Here is a 19272-nt window from a genome sequence, read left to right on the forward strand (position 1 = left end):
CGCTTCCTTAACGTACCAGGGGCCTCCCCCTCCCCCGCCCCTCATCACTCAGGAAACGACTTCAGAGCCATTGAGGGACACAACCTTTTGCTGCAAAAGGACAGAGGAGGATCCAGCCCCCGCCGTGGCGTGTAGGGGGGCCGGGGGGGACTTGAACATCCTAAGTATGTTTGCATGGTTGCCTCTCCTACGAGTCTAGCGGGCTGTTGTTGGTCCAGTCGCCTGTGGTTTCTCTTCTTACAAAATCCAGGTTGACATGGGCCACAGGCCCGGGCGGCGGGCTCCATCCCCAGTGGGGGGCGTGCAGGAGGCGGCCGACCCACGGTGCTCTCTCATCATGGAAGTTTCTGTCTCTCTCTCCCTCTCCCTTCCTCTCTGATGGCAATAAAAATATATTCAAAAAAGAAAAACAATCGGGGTCCACCGCCTCGTTTCCGCGCAGAATGACCGAGAGCGGCCCCGTGGGGGAGGGAGACGCCGGTCGCCGGCCAGTGCCCGGAGCCGGGCCAGCCCCGAGCGATCGACGGCGGCTGCCGCGCGTCTGAGGCCGAGAGCAAACACCCCCAAACCGCCGCCAGGTTCTGTGCCAGCCGCCCAACAGCAAACACGGGGGACCCCCTCCCCACGCCCCCCCACCCCCATAAGAGGAGGAAGAGGTCGGGCTGCTGACAGGGCCTCGGCTCCCCGTCCGGAGACGGCCGGCCTGTGGTTTGTCTGACATCAACACGCTCCGGACGGCAGATTCCTTCCCCGTTCCCCCCAAATCAAATCATCTCGTTAGCAGAGGTCTGGTGCCCAGACGCGGGCACCCCCTCCCCCCCAGGGCCCGGGAGCAGGAGCGGGAAGGGACTCCCCGGCCAACTGCGATGGTGGCCGCGTTCCCCCACTTCACGCTCGCCGTCCACACCCCCCCCCCGGGCCCTCCCCCCTGCGCGGTGGGTGCTGGGTGGGCGCCCGCCCGGGGCTCCCCTGCTGTCAGCCAGCGGCCTCCCCCGGCGCGGCCAGGAGAGGAGAGCGAACATCTGCTTTAAGTCCTCTTTTATGAACACGGCTGAGCTTCCTCGAGGCTCTTATCTTTTAATTTCAAAATTCTTTGTAGCAATAACTGGAGATAATAACCGGCCGTGTTCTGGCCCTTTAAAAAAATAAATGGGGGCGGGGAGCGGGGAGGGGCCCCGCCTGGCTTTGAACTTCTCTTTCTAATCCCCCCCGGGCCCCAGGGCGGGGAGGCCCCCTCGCTTGCGTTTAGATCGGCTGAGCCCCCCCCAAGGGCAGTCTGCTCCCCTGGGAGCCCTGCCCGGGCCCAGCGTGAGGGCAGGCTTACGGGAGGGTCCCCCCCCCACAGGTTCGGCTTCCCTCTTTAACCTGGGGACCCCCCAACCCCTTTCACAGACTTTCTCTCGCTGCCACCCCCCCAGGAGGGGGCACTTGAATGTCCCGGACACTGGATCTCTTTTCAGGACCGGAACCGCCCGGCACACGGGGCCCAGGTCCTCCGAGACGTCATCGGGGATTTGGGGGGGGGTTGCGATGCCCCCTCCTGGGCCCATGCCCTTCCTGCTTCCTCTAAGCCGGGGGTGGGTAGCGGGTTAGCTGTCAACCGGTTAAAAATGCGGATTTTGTCATCAGAGAAAACACGATAATTTCAAGAGAAACATGGAAAGTGCTTTATACAAAGTAACATCCATCGCTGGCTACACATCCCCCATCTTTCAGGTGATTGGTGGAGACCGTCCCCATAGAACTTTCCTTGTTTTGAGGGAAACCATTCAGAGACCCAGTTCCCACGTCTTCGCACGTGTTGCAGTGCCGCTCAGAGAGCGCGTGTGCCGTCGATGGGAACAGGTGGTCATAGGAAGGAGCAATACAACCAAACAGCACACACATCACATCGCATGTAGATCAGCACACGCGTGACTCCGCCTATTGGAAAAAACCCGCATTAGTAACCGGTTCACCCGGGAAACATCCATGATGAGAGAGGATCACGGATCGGCTGCCTCCTGCACGCCCCCCACTGGGGATGGAGCCCACAACCCGGGCCTGTGCCCTGACGGGGAATCGAACCCTGACCCCCTGGTTCCTAGGTCGACGCTCAGCCACGGAGCCACGCCGGCCGGGCAGACCCCTCCCCCGTTCGGTGGAGAACTGACCCTCTCTTCTGGGTTCCCTCCCGCCCGGCCTGGAGGATTCACACGACTCCGTGGCCTCCAGGGAACACAGAACCGAGAGACAATGGGCGATGCTTGATTCCCTTTCCCTTCACAATGACTGACTTGATTCCTTCACACGCACACGTCACCTGTGTCACACGCACACGTCACATGTGTCACACGCACACATCACATGTGTCACACGCACACACAGGCCACCTGCGGCCGGGCCTCTAACAGGAACCCGCTCGGCCTCGGCCTCCTGGGCAGGGTCTGCGCCTCGGTTTCCCCGTGTGCCCGGCGGGGGCGGCGCCTGTGTCTGCGAGTGGCTGTCACAGTGTCGCTCCCTCTCCCTGGCCCTCGGGGCTGCGTCGGCGACGGCTGCTCGCCCGGCTTCACCCGCATGGGAACCTGCCTCCGGCCGGCCGGCTCAGCCCCGAGACATTTCCCGCCAGGTGCCGGCTGCCCTGCGACCTCCACGGTGACCTCCACGGTGACCGCCACACCCAGGGGCCAGGCGGCTGGCACTTGGGACCCCGCCGGCCCCTCATTGTTTGTCACAGGATGGGGGGCGGGGAAAGCAGGGGCAGCACAGCCAGCGACGGGAAGGGAGGGGACGGCTGCCTTCCCAGGGCGCGCGTCTCACTGGAGAAGGTTTGACGGGAAGAGCCAGGCCGTCCCCCCAGAGCAGGGACCACAGCGTCCCCCCAGGTCAGACCAGAGCGCTGCCGTCCTTCCAGCAAGTTCTTCCTCAACCCGAGGGGCAGGCCCAGCACCTTCCCCGGGGGGCCGGGAGGGGGGGTCGTGCTGCTGGGCCCTGGGGCAGCTTGGGGCACCTGCTCCCGCTGGGCGGCACCCCCCTTCTGAGCTCCGGGTGCCGATGACCCTCGTCCCCTGGTTTCTCCCCCCGCCTCGATCCCAGGAGGGCAACAGCTTCTGCAGCTACAACGGTTTCTGTTTTTAAATATATTTTTCTTGGTTTCAGGGAGGAAGGGAGAGGGAGAGAGAGAGATAGAAACACTAATGTGAGAGAGAATCATGGACCGGCTGCCTCCCGCACGCCCCCCACAGGGAATGGAGCCCGCAACCCGGGCCTGTGCCCTGAGCGGGAATCGAACCCAGGACCCTTCAGTCTGCAGGCGGAGGCTCTAGCCACTGGGCCACACCGGCCGGGGCAGGAGTCCTCGCTCTGAGGACGAATCGAGGCCACTTTGCAAAACCGAATCCGAGCGCAGTGCCGATGTGTCAACGGCCACTCACCCTCCCGGGGTGCTGACGGCGCACCCGCCGGGGACGGACACGCCTCGGCCGGGGACCCGGCCAGAGGAACAGCTGCGCTGAGCCCGGGCCGGCCGCAGGGACGCCAGCTCGGCCACAGCTGCTGCGCGGCCCCCGAGCCTCGGACGCCGGGGAGGGCAGAGCTGGCGCTGAGCTCGTCTTGGGCTGAGAGCCATGGTCCCCCTTCGCAAGGCTGCCCCGGGAACCGCTGACACAGAGGGACGGACAGGCCCGGGGGGAGGGGGCGGGCGGATGGAAGAAGGGGAGAGATTAGCCGAAGCGCTTACAGGCATGGCCGGGGGACAGAGGACAGTGTGGCGAGGGCCAGGGGAGGGCGGGGCTGGGTGGGCGGAGGAGGGGGGGTGTGGGGGCATCTGTATGAAGGTCAACAATAAACAGGAAACACAATCTTTTAAAAAATGGCGCAGAGACTGGCCAGCGTGGCTCAGTGATTGAGCGTCGACCCAGGAACCAGGAGGTCAGGGTTCGATTCCCGGTCAGGGCACAGGCCTGGGTTGTGGGCTCTGTCCCCAGTGTGGGGCGTGCAGGAGGCAGCTGGTCCATGATTCTCTCTCATCACGGATGTTTCTGTCTCCCTCTCCCTTCCTCTCTGACATCAATACAAACATTTTTTTAAAAATAAGAAATTGTCAAAAACACCAGATTGTAAGTAGCAGGCGTGGGATTTGAACCCGAATCACCGCGGCCAGAAAGCAACCTTTAGACTTTTTCCGCCGGCGCGAGTCATCTTTTGATGAGAGAGAGAGAGAGAGAGAGAGAGAGAGAGAGAGAGAGAGAGAGAGAGGATGTGGCTCCAAGACGCAGTGTCCTGGCTCCGACCGTCCTGAGCGGCTGCGGGTGGAAGGCGGGCGTCGCAGAAACGCGCTCTGTCACTGAAGCGAACTCCTCCAGCGATCTCGGCTCTGGCTGTGCGGCCGGCGGGTGGGCCCCCCCCCAGCCCACATCTGAGCCTCAGACCAGCCTCCATCCCGCCGGCTCCAGCCCGGCTCTTTCCGAGGCTCGAGGCTCAGGCGGAGCCGCCTGCGGGGAGAGGGCGCAGCCGGGGCAGGAGGCCGTGGGCTGGGACACCTCCCGCCGGCGGGGTGAGCCGCCGCTTCCAGCCCGACACGAGGAATATCCGTGACCTCGCGTGGCCGCAAGGACGGGACTCAGACAGAAGCGGCGCTGAGCCCTCCCCTCGCCCAGCGTCGAGCTCGGAAACGGATGCCTGCCTGGCCGCCGGCTGTGCTTTGACCTGTGAACCGGGAGGTCAGAGTTCGACTCCCGGTCAGGGCACAGGCCCGGGCTGCAGGCTCAGACCCCAGTGGGGGGGCGTGCAGGAGGCGGCCGGTCCATGGTTCTCTCATCATTGATGTTTCTCTCCACCTCTCCCTTCCTCTCTGAAATCAATAAAAAAAGAAAAGGTTTTTTAAGTCCGTTTCTGTGGATCTGCGTGAACTGACTGGTGCGGCGAGTGAATCAGACACGCGCGGGGCCTCCCACGGGAATGGAACTGACACGGAGCGTCCTGGGCCCTCCCGCCCGCGCCTCTCCCTGCGCCCTCGCCGGGCCGCCTCCCGGAGGCGCGAAGGGCAGGCTCACAGCTGGCCGCCCGGCGACGCCCGCTCCCCAGGCTCCTCTTTCCTGTTTACCCTCCAACATCAAATGTGCCTTCGGAAAATTCCCTGGTTCCCCTCGTCCTGTGTTCTTTGTTCTGTTTCCATTTAGGGATGACATGTAAGGGGAAGTGGTTTATGGCAACAACTGGAGATGATGGGGGAGGGAAGCTCAGTGGGGAAAAGAAAACAGGCACACAGGCGTGCACACACCACACGCGCACATATGCACACACATATACATATGCACACACATACACATATACGCATGCACACAACACACATGCACACACATATACATATGCACACGCCATGCGCGCACATACACATACACACATGCACACAAACATGCACACAGCACACCCCCACATGCACACACCACCCCCACACACATGCACACACACATGCACGCACACACACAAGCCCAAATAACCACTGGCTGCTGCCCCTTGTGTGGGATCAGGAAAAGTGAAAGGTGGGCCATCGAGGGGGCGATGTTACACACGGTGGCGTTTCACCAGCTTTTCAGGACTTTCAGCTTCAAGACGACTTTGTGTCTGATTCTCACCAGGTGACCTGGACACCCAGCTGTCCAGTGCACCCTGACCTCCCCCCATCCCCCATCCCCCCGCCCCCCGGCTCCCACCCGCCCCCAGTACTGACTTCAGGTCTCTTTGGCACCAGCCATCTCCCATAAGAAGGTGTGTTTTGCCCTGCTGGCATGGCTCAGTGGTTGAGCATCGACCTAGGAACCAGGAGGTCAGGGTTCGGTTCCCGGTCAGGGCACAGGCCCGGGGTGTGGGCTCGATCCCCAGCAGGGAATGTGCAGGAGGCAGCCGGTCCGCGAATCTCTCTCGTCATGGATGTTTCTATCCCTCCCCCTTCCTCTTGAGATCAATAAAAATATATGCATTTGAAAATAAAAATAAAAGAATGAGGGTGCGAGGATTGCCTACATCTTGCTGTATCACATCTTCTGTCTTTAGAAACTAAGATTTTAATATATAGATAGATAGATAGATAGATAGATACATTTCAGAGAGGAAGGGAGACAGAGAAACATCCATGATGAGACAGAGTCACAGACAGGCTGCCTCCTGCACGCCCCCCACTGGGGCTCGAGCCTGCAACCCGGGCCTGTGCCCTGACTGGGAATCGAACCTGCGACCCCCTCCGTCCGCAGGCCGACGCTCTACCCACTGAGCCAGACCGGCGAGGGCTACAAACTGAGGTTCTCTGTCCATTGCAGACGGGAACCCTGTGTCTTCAGCAGCGACGAGGGGGTCAGGCAGAGAAAAGGAGGGTCGCTCCTGCCCTCTAGCGTCCACCCCGGGTATCGCTATCCCTGCGGTCGGGGCTGCACCTGATCTGTTTCTTGTTTTGTGGCGCCACCTGCTGGCCAAGCTGCAGAACATCCTCTCCACCGAAGTCTTCCCTCCTCTTTGCCAAAGCTCACGTTCCTACTGTATTTCCGAAGCGTGCCTTTTATTGTACAAAAAGCGCAACGCTTTGCGAGCCCCCTCTTTTCTTGGCTCCAAATTACTCCGTCTTCAAGTGCTTTTGTCTTTTCTCATTAATTCTTTAGGCGTAGCGGTTCTCAACCTGTGGGTCGCGACCCCTTTGGCCGGCGAACGGCCCTTTCACAGGGGTCGCCTAAGACCATCCTGCATGTCAGATATTTACATGATGATTCATCACAGTAGCAACATGACAGTTAGGAAGTAGCCACGAAAATAATGTTATTGCTGGGTCACCACATGAGGAACTGTATTAAAGGGCCAGAAGGCTGAGAACCGCTGCCTTAGGGGCATCCTGTCAGGATCACTGATCTTGCCTCCAATTACTCAAACTTCTGAGCATAAGAATCACGTGGCGTCCCTCATTAAAAGTCTTTGCTCTCGTCCCAAACCTACTGAATCGGCCTGATCTGGGAACCTGTGAGATCTGGCCTGCTCCTTTAACCCCCCCTCCCCCAACATACAAAGACTTGGGGAGCTGGCTTTAGGGAGCCTCCCTACCACCTCCATCAATACACACATTCTCAAGTATGAATAAAGACCAATATGTTTGCGATACACGTGCAGCTTGAAAACAAGTCCCCAGAGGTCACCATATTGCCACCACCCCCTCCCTCCACTTGGTTATAAAGAAGCTGTGGGATGATCATAGGACTTAGCTACTCACCTCACTAGCTGCCATCCGCCCCACTTCCAAGCTGACAACGAATTCTGTTCCATCTTCCAATGTGTGCACTAGCTCTGGGTTGCTTTTGCCCAATGAGGCAGCAAACCCCTGCGGAGGTCACCCGGGCCTGTAGCCCAGTGACTCCTGTCAACCTGGCCCCTGGCCACGTGCATGAGTATCACGTGGAACTTATTAGAGACGCAGGTTAGGGAACCTGCAGAGTCGGGTTTCCAGGGCCGGGCGGAGCCATCTCTGGGTTAACGGGCCCTCTGCCCGGCACCTTGTCGCACACGCACCCAGCACACAGTCGGTCGACTTGGAAAATTAAGTCTGTTAGGCACGCAGCCGCCTGCCGTCCTGGCCTTGCCATGCCCTGGTGTTTGGGGGAGGTTGGGGTGAGCATTCCAATTACATTTCCCTGGTTGAGGGAGGAGCTAACTTCTAGATGTCAGGGCCAGCCCAAGGTTAGGGCCAGCATTTTACCGCTGGGCGCTCAGAGCGCACCGGGTCACAACTCGGAGTTTATTAAGGGCCCTGTTCCCCGCGCTGGGAGGGCACCCAGCCCCGCCCCATCCCGTCCTGGTCTGGTCCCCCTTCCGCAAGCCAAGCCCTCGGACTGTTCCGCTCCAGGGAGCACGTGGGGCCGTGGGCGGGGCCGTGGGCGGGGCCGTGGGCGGGGCCGTGGGCGGGGCCGTGGGCGGGGCCTGTGTGGGCGTGGTCGTATGGCCCCGCCCCCTGGTAAACCGCCATCCTCGCGGCAGCCAATCAGGGCGCAGCGAGGGCGCCTGGCCTCGCCGTTGGCCGCATCACGTGCTGCGCACTTTGCCCCTGGAAGCCCGTGTCCATCCGCCGGGACAAGGGCCCCGCCCACTGGCCCCCGCGCCCGCCCGGCCGCCCGCCTCCATTGGGAGCGCGGGGCAGCGGCGACGGGAGGCCAGCGCGGGGCGGGGGTGGGGGGGCGGCCTGCGGACCGGCGGGCGGGTCGGTTGGGCGCGAAGCCCGAGGCGCGAGGGGCCGGCGCGGAGGGATCCACGTGCACAGCCGTTGGCGCAGCGGCTGTTGGTCCCGGGGCGGCGGCGGAGCTCAGAGCGGCTGGTCCTTCCCGGGCGGCGGCGGGGGGCCCGGTGAGGCGGCGTCCGCAGGCCCTGGGCCCCGGGGCGGGGACGGCGGTGGGAGCGGGGCGCGCAGGTGGGCGGGCGTCGGGCGGTCGCGGGGGCCACCTGTCGCGGGGGCCCGGCCGGGGCCCACCTGCCCGCGCTGCTCGGGCGGCCGGTGCTGCCGGTGCTGCCGGGCCGGGCCGCCTGCAGGCGCCGGGGAGCAGAGCCGAGACCTGGAGGCCGGGCGAGGGCAGCACCGGAGGCTCGCGCTGGGGGCGGGGGTGTTGGCAGCAGGTGGCGGGGCTGCGGGCGTTTGCTCCCACCTTTCACGGGTTTCAGGCGGAGGGAGAGGATCACGGACCGGCGGCCTCCCGCGCGCCCCCCGCCGGGGATGGAGCCCGTGTCCCGGGCCGGGCCCTGACCCGGAACTGAACCCTGACCTCCTGGTTGATGGGTCACCGCTCAACCTCGGAGCCACACCTGCCCTCGGGCTGCCCCTGGGAGGGGCCGTGCAGCCGGTCACCCGGTTATGGAAACAAGGGCAGGCCGCGGCCCGTGTGGCTCAGTGGGTAGAGCGGCGGACTGCGGGGTCCCGGGTTCGATTCCCGGTCAGGGCACAGGCCCGGGTGGCAGGCTCGATCCTCAGTGTGGGGCGTGCAGGAGGCAGCTGGTCCGTGGTTCAATCTCATCATGGGTGTTTCTCTCTCCCTCTTCCTTCCTCTCTGAAGTCAATAAAGACGTGTATATTTTTTTAAGAAAGTAAGGCCGCGGCCGCCAGGCTCGGGCTGTCGGTGCGAAGGCCGGCCTGGCAGGGACGGGGCCCCTGGGGTGCAGGTGGGAGCGGTTGTAGAGGAGCAGCTGTCGGCCGTGGCCTTGAGCGCGGGCCCCCCCTTTGCTTCCTTCCCAGAAAGAGACGATGACGGGGCGCGCCCGAGCCCGAGCTCGGGGACGGGCCCGCGGCCAGGAGATCGTGCAGCACGTGGGCGCCGCGGTGAGTGCCTGGCCGTGTCCCCCCACCCCGCCCGGCTGCCCCCCTTCCTGTCCCAGGAGGCGGCGGGGCCACCCGGACGGTCCTCGGGAGGAGATGCGGTGACCCGTGGGGAGGCGTGTGCGAGTGCAGACCCGTCCCCTCCTCCTGTGTGACCCGGGCGTGACCTGCAGGGCCAGCAGCCAGGGTTCAGCCAGCCGCGACCCCAGCAGCCCCTGTCGGAGGTGGACTTGGTCGGCCGTGGGCGGCAGAGAGGACCCGTGGGAGCAACAGCCAAGTCACAAGGTGAAGAGGCCGCCGGGTGAAGGCGAGTGCAGAGCGTGTGTGTGTGTGTGTGTGTGTGTGTGTATGAGTGTGAGTGTGTGGGTGTGGGTGTGTGTGAGGGTGTGTGTGAGTGGGTGTGGGTGTGTGTGTGGGTGTGTGTGAGGGTGTGTGTGAGTGGGTATGAGTGTGGGTGTGGGTGTGTGAGTGTGGGTGTGATGTGAGGGGGTGTGGGGGTGAGTGTGGGTGTGGGTGTGTGTATGAGTGTGAGTGAGTGTGTGAGGGTGGGTGTGTGAGTGGGGGTGTGAGTATGGGTGTGAGTGTGTGTATGAGTGTGAGTGTGGGTGTGAGTGCGCATGTGGGTGTGAGTGGGTGTGTGAGGGTGTGTGTGTGTGTGTGAGAGGGTGGGTGTGAGTGTGAGTGGACTAAGACGTGGGCCAGCAGCCGGTGCACAGACCCCAAGTGAAGGGCCACGTGGGTCCTGTGAGTCCAAGGGGGCGTCCTCTCCCCCAGCCATGAGCCTGCTGCCGCCCCACGTCCCTCCTCCCTGAGCCACTGCACTGGGGGACGTGCGCCTGCGTCTCACGCCCGTGACAGCAGCCTCGGTGACGCCGGGCGGGGCGGGTTGGCTGTGGACACGGGACGAAGCCGTGGTTCCTCGCGTGGCTTGGTGCTCGGCCGCGGGTGAGGTCCAGGCTGGGGTGGCCGTGGCCCGGGCACCGGGTTCGCAGGAGCAGCACCGGGCAGGGCCCCGTCGCCCAGCTCCCGCGTGCTGCGGGGTACAGTGGCCTCTCTCCTCTAAGAGCTCCAGATCTCCGCTGGGTTCCAGGAGCTCTCCTTAGCGGAGCGAGGAGGTCGCCGCCGAGATTTCCACGACCTCGGCGTGAACACCAGGCAGAACCTGGACCACGTGAAAGAGTCCAAGACCGGTGGGTGCCCCACGCTCCATGGGGGGCGCCGGCACCTGTGTGCTGTGCACCCTGCCCCAGCGTGGGCACAGGGCCCGGTCTGCCCGTCCCCGCCCCGCCCCTCCCCGCCCCCTGCAGGGGCTCTGGTGGAGGCCACAGTTGTCCCGCCTGCTCGCCTGCTCGCTGGGGTGGGAGCGGTCAGCCTGCCTTAAACCTCTGCCCGGCTCTGGTGGGTCCGTGGGAATGAGTCTGAGGAGGGTTTGCTCCTGACGGAGCCTGGGGGGATGAGAGACGGCATAGGGGTCCCCAGTCGGGACCTCTCCCTCCCCCCGCCCCCAGGGCCCAGCCTGCCCCCCGCTCCCAGGGCCCAGGAGGTGTCCAGACGGGCACTGGTGCCCGCTGACCAAGGGGCTCGCCTCCCAGGCTCCTCGGGCATCATCGTGAGGCTGAGCACCAACCACTTCCGGCTGACGTCGCGGCCGCAGTGGGCGCTGTACCAGTACCATGTTGACTACAGCCCGCTGATGGAGGCCCGCCGCCTGCGCTCCGCCCTGCTCTTCCAGCACGAGGACCTGATCGGGCGCTGCCACGCCTTCGACGGCACCATCCTGTTCCTGCCCAAGAGGCTGCAGCACAAGGTCGGTCAGAGGTCGGCGGGGAGGACGGGCCCGGGCACTGGCCACACACCCAGCCGCAGCCGGGCCTGAGCGCTGTCTGCGATCCTGGCTGTTGGCCTGGAGGAGTCGGTTCCCTCACACCCACCCATCCCCCCCACCCTCCACCCCGGCTCAGGTGACCGAGGTGTTCAGCCAGACCCGGAACGGGGAGCACGTGAAGATCACCATCACGCTGACCAACGAGCTCCCGCCCACCTCGCCCACCTGCCTGCAGTTCTACAACATCATCTTCAGGAGGTACCTGCGGCACCGCCCGGCTCCTGAGGAAAAGGGGGGTGCGAGGCCGCAGGGGGTGCGAGGCCGCAGGGGGCGCGAGGCCACAGCTCCTGCCTGGCCCTGACTCCACCGCACGGGCTCAGGCAGGACGCCCGCCGCACCGGCCCCTCTGGGCTGACGCTCAGACACGCTTTGAACTTGTGTCACGAACGCCTGCTCTCAGCTTCCGGGCTGTGCCTGCTCCCTGGGGCGGGGCGCTCCTCCCCGTGCTCACGCCGCTGCTCTGACCTTTCACCTCCCAGGCTCTTGAAGATCATGAATTTGCAGCAGATCGGACGGAATTATTACAACCCAAGCGACCCGATTGACATTCCAAACCACAGGTGTGGGGGGCGGCGCTCCCGGGCTGGGTCACGGGCTGAGTGCTGGCGTCACGTGGGCCTTAACGGTCATGGGATGCCACCGTGTCACGGGTGCCGCCGCCGCCTCACACGCGCTGGGTCTGCCCGCCAGCTGGGGCCGTGGCCTCGGGGCTCAGCGCCTCAGGTGGCGCCCAGGGGTGGGTGCAATAACGAGAACCCAAGACGCTTTCGGTGAGACCGGCCGCTTCGTCTCGGGCAGGACACGGACACTTACATAACGTTAGTTACTGACTTTCAGCTAAACATGGCGAACGTCTCAGGGACAGGTCTTCACTGGAGCCTGTAAAACACAGGGGGGGGGGCGGGGGAAGGGGGAGGGGGCGGGGGAAGGGGGAGGGGCGGGCGCCCACGGACGTGTGCCGTGCCCGCAGGTTGGTGATCTGGCCCGGCTTCACGACCTCCATCCTGCAGTACGAGAACAACATCATGCTGTGCACGGACGTCAGCCACAAGGTGCTGCGCAGCGAGACGGTGCTGGACTTCATGTTCAGCCTCTACCAGCAGACGGAGGAGCACCGCTTCCAGGAGCAGGTGTCCAAGGAGCTGGTCGGCCTCATCGTGCTCACCAAGTGAGGCCCCGGGAGGGGCAGGCGCCGGCTTTCCTGCTACTTCCCCGCGGGTCCGGCCCGAGGACACCGGTTCCTTCTCCCTCCGGGACGCGGGGGCCGCGCGGCTGCAGCGTCGACGCGCCATCTCGGCCCAGCAAACGCACTTGCCCGGCAGGTACAACAACAAGACCTACCGCGTGGACGACATCGACTGGGACCAGAACCCCAACAGCACCTTCAAGAAGGCGGACGGCTCGGAGGTCAGCTTCCTGGAGTACTACCGCAAGGTACGCGCCGCCCGCCCGCCCGCCCACCTGGGGCGCCAGGCTGCTCGGCCCCTCCCTGCACACTGACCCCCCTCCCCCGACAGCAATACAACCAGGAGATCACCGACCTGAAGCAGCCGGTGCTGGTCAGCCAGCCCAAGAGGAGGCGGGGCCCAGGCGGCGTGCTCCCCGGCCCGGCCATGCTCATCCCCGAGCTGTGCTACCTCACAGGTGCCCTCGCCGCGCCCTGCCCCCGCCCCCACCCCGTGCCCCCGGCCGGCACCAGGCGTGACCCTGTCCCTCCCCGCCCCCCTCGTCACCGCCCCCTCGAAGGTCTGACGGACAAGATGCGGAACGACTTCAACGTGATGAAGGACCTGGCCGTGCACACGAGGCTGACGCCCGAGCAGCGGCAGCGCGAGGTGGGCCGGCTCATCGACTACATCCACAAGTGAGCCCGGGCGGGGGGCGGGGGGCAGCGGTGGGGGGGGGCGGGGGGACTGTGGCCCTCTGCCGCGGGGGGTGGTGTGTCTGGGGGGGGGGTGATAGTGACACTAGCCGCGGCCTTGCAGCTCTTCTCTCGGGAACAGGAAATAAGACAGCGCGGGCGCGGGCAGTGCTGCTCTCCCTGTGACACCGCGGGCTGGTTTCCTTGAGGAGGAGCCTGGGCCCCGGCGTTTGAAGTCAGGGGTCTGGTGGCGGAGCGAGCGCAGACGGGACGGGGACGGGGGGCGTGGACACGGGGGGCTCTGTGTCTCCGCGTCGGCACCAGGGTTCGGCCGAGGCAGACGGGACGGACAGGGTGGGGTCCGTGCGCCCACGTCTGCCCGCTGTCTCCACGCCTGGCGACGTGTGTGTCCCCTCGACAGAGACGACAACGTCCAGCGGGAACTGCGAGACTGGGGCCTGAGCTTCGACTCCAACCTGCTGTCCTTCTCGGGGCGGGTCCTGCAGGCCGAGAAGATCCACCAGGGCGGGAAGACGGTAGGCGCCGCGTCCCGGGCGGCGGGGGCTCCCCAGGGCCTTCGTGGTCACCCCGAGGCCTGTGGCTGGAGAGTCCAAGTGTCCGTCCGCTTCGGGGCCGAGCCGCTGTGATGGCCCCCCCCCCCCGGCCCCGTGTGGAGCGTGTGCAGGGGGGGGAGCAGCCCGCGCGCATGCGTGACCGAGGCGGCTCAGGGCCCGTGAGCTCCTGTAGCAGGTCCTCCGCCGCGAGCGTCTGAGCGCAGCTGGTTCCCACGGCAGCCAGTGCGTCCCCCCTGCAGGAGGCGGGGACCTGGCGCCGCCACCCCAGCCCTGGCGCCAGCGGCTGCTTCGTCGGTGCCCCGCCCGCTGTCCCAGCCTGGGCAGCCGACCTGGCGGGGGCCTCCCTGCCACGCCTGCCTTTGCTCGGTCGGTCGTGGTCATGAGGGAGCCCCCCTGGGCCCTGAGCTCACTGGGAGACGTGGAGAATGTGCCGGGGCGCCGGGTCCAGAGGCAGCGGGAGCCTGTCTTGCAGCCGCCCCGCCCTCCCCCGGGAGGAGCAGCCGGGCACACGACTCAGGTGTCTGCACCCTCTCCCAGTTCGAGTACAACCCGCAGTTCGCGGACTGGTCCAAGGAGACGAGGGGCGCCCCGCTCATCAGCGTGAAACCGCTGGACAACTGGCTGCTGATCTACACGCGCAGGAACTACGAGGCGGCCAACTCGCTGGTCCAGAACCTGTTCAAGGTCACCCCGGCCATGGGCATCCAGATGAAGAAGGCGGTCATGTGAGCCCCCCCCCGCCCCCCGTCCCCCCCGCCCCCGTCCCCCCCCGTCCCCCCCCATCCCCCCGGCCCCGGCCCCCCTGTCCTCCCCCATCCCCCCCGTCGCCCTGCCCCCCTGTCCGGGCGCTGGGGCCTGGGGGCTCCCGGGCTGCGCGTCCGTCCGTCCCCCTCAGGTCGTCCGCATCCCCTCCAGGATCGAGGTGGACGACAGGACAGAGGCCTATCTGCGGGTCCTGCAGCAGAAGGTCACCTCCGACACCCAGATCGTGAGTCGCCCGCCCAGAGCCCGGGCCTGCGGCCGCTGGTTAAGGGGCGTCTGGAGATGTTAGGCCTGAGTCCACTCTCAGAGGTTCTAATCAGGTTCCCAAACTGCCCCACAGCGTCCGCCCTTGAGAAGGTGGCCGCCTGCAGGGGGCTGTGCCCAGAAGGCGGGGCGGGGCGGCCACATCCGTTTCCTGGCGTGGGGGGGGGGGCGGGGGCGGGGTCCGCGGAACGACAGGGTCTCCAGAGCCGCGGGGGCCGGGCACCGCCAAACCCCGGGCACTTCAGAGGCCCCTGCGCTCGTCCCGCTGGGAACGCCCTGACGGCTGCCCCGCCCTCAGCTTCCCGGCTCCCTGGCTGAGGCCCTGGCCGTTCCCAGGTGGTCTGCCTGCTGTCGAGTAACCGGAAGGACAAGTACGACGCCATCAAGAAGTACCTGTGCACCGACTGCCCGACGCCCAGCCAGTGCGTGGTGGCCCGGACGCTGGGCAAGCAGCAGACGGTGATGGCCATCGCCACCAAGATCGCCCTGCAGATGAACTGCAAGATGGGGGGCGAGCTGTGGAGGGTGGACATGCCCGTGAGTGTCCCCCGGGGCGGGCTGGCCCCCCCGCCTGGGCCCGCGGCTGACGGCGGTTTCCCTGCAGCTGAAGCTGGTGATGATCGTGGGCATCGACTGCTACCACGACACCACGGCCGGGCGGCGCTCCATCGCCGGCTTCGTGGCCAGCATCAACGAGGGCATGACCCGGTGGGTCCGCAGGGAGCTGTCGGCTGCCCGCCCAGCCCAGCCCCGCCTCCGTCCCCGTCCCTGTCCCCGTGCCGGCCCTCGGGCTGCGGGGGGGGGGGGGGCGACCGCGGCTGCGTGGACGTGGACGGCGGCGTCTGGCTGAAGGGGACCCTCTGGGCTGTGCGGGACGCCGAGGCCCCGCCCGGGGCAGCTGCAGGTGGACCCGGACTTGGCTTGGGGCCCCCGTGGGTCCGCATCACCGGGTCTGACGCAGCGACCTGTTCCCGGGCTCCTGTCGGGACGAAGGGGGTCGCGGGGACACAGTGAGGGGGTGGCGTCCCCGTCACAGTGGGTGTCCCGGGCCCCGCGGTGCTGACAGGCCTCCGTGCGGGCTGCGTGTGTTGGCCTCTCAGGATAAAGGTCCCGGTGTGTGGGGTTGCTCAGGGTCGTGCGCCTGTTACTTTGAGATGCACCGGGTCCCAGAGGGTCAGGTCAGGCTCGGGCTGAGGCTCGGGCTGCGGGCTGACTCCGCGCTCCCTCCGCAGCTGGTTCTCGCGCTGTGTGTTTCAAGACCGAGGTCAGGAGCTGGTGGACGGGCTCAAGGTCTGCCTGCAAGGTCAGCGCCCACGGCCCTCCCTGCCACCCCCCCCCCCCCCGCCCCGTCCCGTCGCCACAAACCTGCCCTGAAGCGCAGCCTGCCCCTGCCAAGGGGTGGGTGCCGCCTGCTGCGCGGGCTCACCTGCGTGTCCGGCTGCCACAGCCGCGCTGCGGGCCTGGAACACGTGCAACGAGTACATGCCCAGCCGCATCATCGTGTACCGCGACGGCGTGGGCGACGGGCAGCTAAAGACGCTGGTCAACTACGAGGTGCCGCAGTTCCTGGACTGCCTCAAGTCCGTGGGCCGCGGCTACAAGTGAGCGCTGTGCCCCGACCTCGTCCCCAAGGCCGCCCGCCTCCCGGGAGGGGCAGGGGAGGGGGCCGCTAGCCATGGCGGTGTCTGCACCTGTCGTCCTCGGCCCCTCCCCGAGAGCCGACACCCAGGGCACGGAAGCGCAGGGAGGCGGGGTCCCTGTGAGCTGGGTGGGGGAGGTGGGTCTCACCTGGGGCTGGTGCCGCCTGAAGCCCTGAGCCCGGCAGACACGCTGTCCCTGCTGCTGGGAGAGGGCAGCCCCGAGGCCGTCGGGGGGGGGGGGGGGGACAGTGACTTCCTGCTTCCTGCTGTCCCTGTCCTGTCGGGCGGAGCGTGGGCAGAGCTCAGGCCTGGTGTCCGAGAGGCTGAGGCCTGTCGTGGGGGGCCTTCCCCCCACAGGTGGCACCTGCAGCAGCCCCTTCTCAGCCTTCCCTTCACAGGGAGCACCTCTCCTGCTGCAGGCGCTGGGGCCTGACGTGGGCGGGACCTGCCCCAGGGCGAGTGCCCAGGCCGCTGGGTCTCCCACCCACTGGCCTCCGTCCTCCCTCCAGGCCTGAGGGGCCCACAGCGGGGAGGGGGGGCTTTGGGGGCAGGAGCCCTGATGGCCCCGGCCTCCCAGCCCCAGGCTGACGGTGATCGTGGTGAAGAAGCGCGTGAACGCCCGGTTCTTCGCTCAGTCGGGGGGCCGCCTGCAGAACCCGCTCCCGGGCACCGTCATCGACGTGGAGGTCACCCGCCCCGAGTGGTGAGTCCCGCCCGCCGGCCCCGGGCTCTGAGCAGAGGAGTCCGCGTCCCGGCCCTGGCCGCACGCAGAGGCGGCGGAGCTCCTCGCCGTCTGGTCTGCTCGGAGCCCGGTCCCCCGAGTCCTGCTCCCGCCTCCAGGGGGTCCAGGGTCAGGCTCACCTGGGTCGCAGCTGCCGCTGAGAAGGTGGCTTCTGTGCAAGCACAGCCCTCCCTGCCCCGGGGCTGCCCCACTCGGGACACGCACGGCACACGTGACGCACACGTGACGCACACGGTGCAGCCGTAACCCGTGGGAACGCCCTCCTCGCGAGAGTGAAGTCAGGGCGGCTTCTGTCTTCCCGTGGAAACGCCGGGGAAGTTCTTTTAAAAAGGCTCCTTCCCAGGACGCAGAGGGCCTGGGCGCAGCGTGGGGAGCACTTTCCCGTCAGACCCTCGGCGCTGGGCTGGGCGGAGCTCAGGGCTCCAGCTGTGGGGAGTCACGTGAGCAGGCCTCACGCACGCGGCCCTGCTGCCCTTGGGGGCGCCCAGCCCAGCGCTGACCCGAGGGCACCCGCTCCCCCCGGTGGACAGCGGGCCGAGGCGGAGGCGGCGCTGCAGGGCCTGAGGCTCGGGTCCGCTCTGGACCGGGTGCTGTGGTCTCGGGCGAGTCACCCCCACCGCCTCGCTCTCCCAAGGGCCCTGACCGGCAGCTCGGCCCGTGGCACACGCTCCTCCGGCATCGGTGGTGGTGGCTGCGGGCCCACCTGCAGCAGGAAAGCGCGAGGGCGTCTTCCTCGTGCTGCCCCACGGGCTCCCTGTGGCCGCCTCGCGCCCCTAGTGCCTCTCGCTCGCTCCCTCGTGAAGACGCCCCAAATCCTACGGGGGGGGGGGCGGGGGGGAACGGGAGGCGTCTCTGCTGAGTGCAGCGGGCAGCGGGCAGGTTCTATGGGGAGCACCCGGGGGACAGCTAACGCTGGGCCTCCCCCAGGCCCTGGTGTGGGCGGGAGGCGTGGGCCGTGGTTCGCCCAGCGAATGGTGGGCCCAGGACCCCCAGGACCCAGCCCTCCACACGAGCCCAGCAGCACTGGAGCCTCCGCCCCACGGGGCCGGGGGGGGGGGGGGGGTGACCACGGTGGCCGGACGCGGGAGCGCCGTGCCTGGGGAGCCGGTTCCAGGAGGCCCGGCGTGGTTGCAGGTACGACTTCTTCATCGTGAGCCAGGCGGTGCGCAGCGGCAGCGTGTCCCCCACCCACTACAACGTCATCTACGACAGCAGCGGCCTGAAGCCCGACCACATCCAGCGGCTGACGTACAAGCTGTGCCACATCTACTACAACTGGCCCGTGAGTGCCCGGGGGGGGGGGGCGGGGGGCTCCCCGGGCGGGGCCCCAGCCTGACGCCGTGCTCCCCGCAGGGCGTCATCCGCGTGCCCGCGCCCTGCCAGTACGCCCACAAGCTGGCCTTCCTCGTGGGCCAGAGCATCCACCGCGAGCCCAACCTGTCGCTGTCCAACCGCCTGTACTACCTCTAGCCGAGCGGCTCTCCCAGCGCCAGCGAGGGCTCCGCCCGCCTCACCCGTCAGCCTCTCGTCCTGGTGGGACTTGGGAGGGGCCGGGGCGTCCAGGGTCTTTATTCCGACATCCCTACCAACCGAGATATTTTATAGGTAAAAATTAGTGTTTTTTAGTTCTCACCCAAGGACACGTTTTTATTGATTTTTTCTTGTAGAGAGAAGGGGCGGGGGGAGAGAGAGAGACATCAATTGGTTGCCTCCTGCACACGCCCCTACCAGGGATCGAACCCGCAACTTTTTGGTGCACAGGACAAGGGGACAAGGCTCAGCCAACTGAGCCACCGGCAGGGCTGAGATTCTAGATGTAAGTTGTTTGCCTCTCAAATGCATTGGGAGGGTTTCTGTTGTTTTGAGAGAAATGTGGTTACAGTACTTTGTTATAAACAGACTCTTAAACCATCGGAAGTGCTTTCATGAGTGAGGAAGCCGTACTTGACGTTGGGCGGACCTTGTATCTGAAATGTTGGGAAGGGACGGAGGGGAGGCGTGAGGCGGGCAGCCCGGTCGGGCCGCAGGCAGGCTGGCTGGCGCCTCTTCTCTCCTGATGGAAGTGCCAGCAGCAGCCCCAGCCAGGCCCAGCCAGGGGAGGTCGCTTTCCCCCGGGGGCTGTGTGCTGTGGGTTCAAAAAAGAGAGGGGAGCCCTAGACAGTGTGGCTCAGTGGATAGAGCGTCGGCCTGCAGACTGAAGGGCCATGGTTCAATTCCCAGTCAGGGC

General features: G+C 66.2%; 1 protein-coding gene across 1 annotated transcript; it reads left to right on the forward strand.

The window, feature by feature from the left end:
• Positions 1-9244: 9244 nt before the first annotated feature.
• On the forward strand, positions 9245-18518 carry PIWIL1 (piwi like RNA-mediated gene silencing 1). Its single transcript, XM_059676102.1, has 20 exons — positions 9245-9319; positions 9490-9601; positions 10381-10506; positions 10909-11123; positions 11278-11399; positions 11681-11761; positions 12172-12369; positions 12524-12635; positions 12719-12845; positions 12948-13065; positions 13484-13598; positions 14175-14362; positions 14553-14625; positions 15000-15200; positions 15268-15371; positions 15896-15966; positions 16111-16264; positions 16881-17006; positions 18180-18327; positions 18399-18518. Exons 1-20 carry the CDS (start codon positions 9245-9247, stop codon positions 18513-18515), a joined length of 2583 nt encoding a protein of 860 aa, XP_059532085.1. The 3' UTR covers positions 18516-18518.
• Positions 18519-19272: the final 754 nt, after the last annotated feature.

This window comes from Myotis daubentonii, chromosome 19 (genome assembly GCF_963259705.1).
Source record: "Myotis daubentonii chromosome 19, mMyoDau2.1, whole genome shotgun sequence".
Classification (NCBI taxonomy): Eukaryota; Metazoa; Chordata; class Mammalia; order Chiroptera; family Vespertilionidae; genus Myotis; species Myotis daubentonii.

Excerpts from the sequence above, each read along its gene's own strand:
- PIWIL1 (XM_059676102.1), top strand. The coding sequence starts at position 9,245 with ATGACGGGGCGCGCCCGAGCCCGAGCTCGGGGACGGGCCCGCGGCCAG. Across the intron at positions 12,370-12,523 it reads GGCCTCATCGTGCTCACCAA|GTACAACAACAAGACCTACC; the intron begins GTGAGGCCCCGG and ends CTTGCCCGGCAG. Across the intron at positions 13,066-13,483 it reads CTCATCGACTACATCCACAA|AGACGACAACGTCCAGCGGG; the intron begins GTGAGCCCGGGC and ends TCCCCTCGACAG.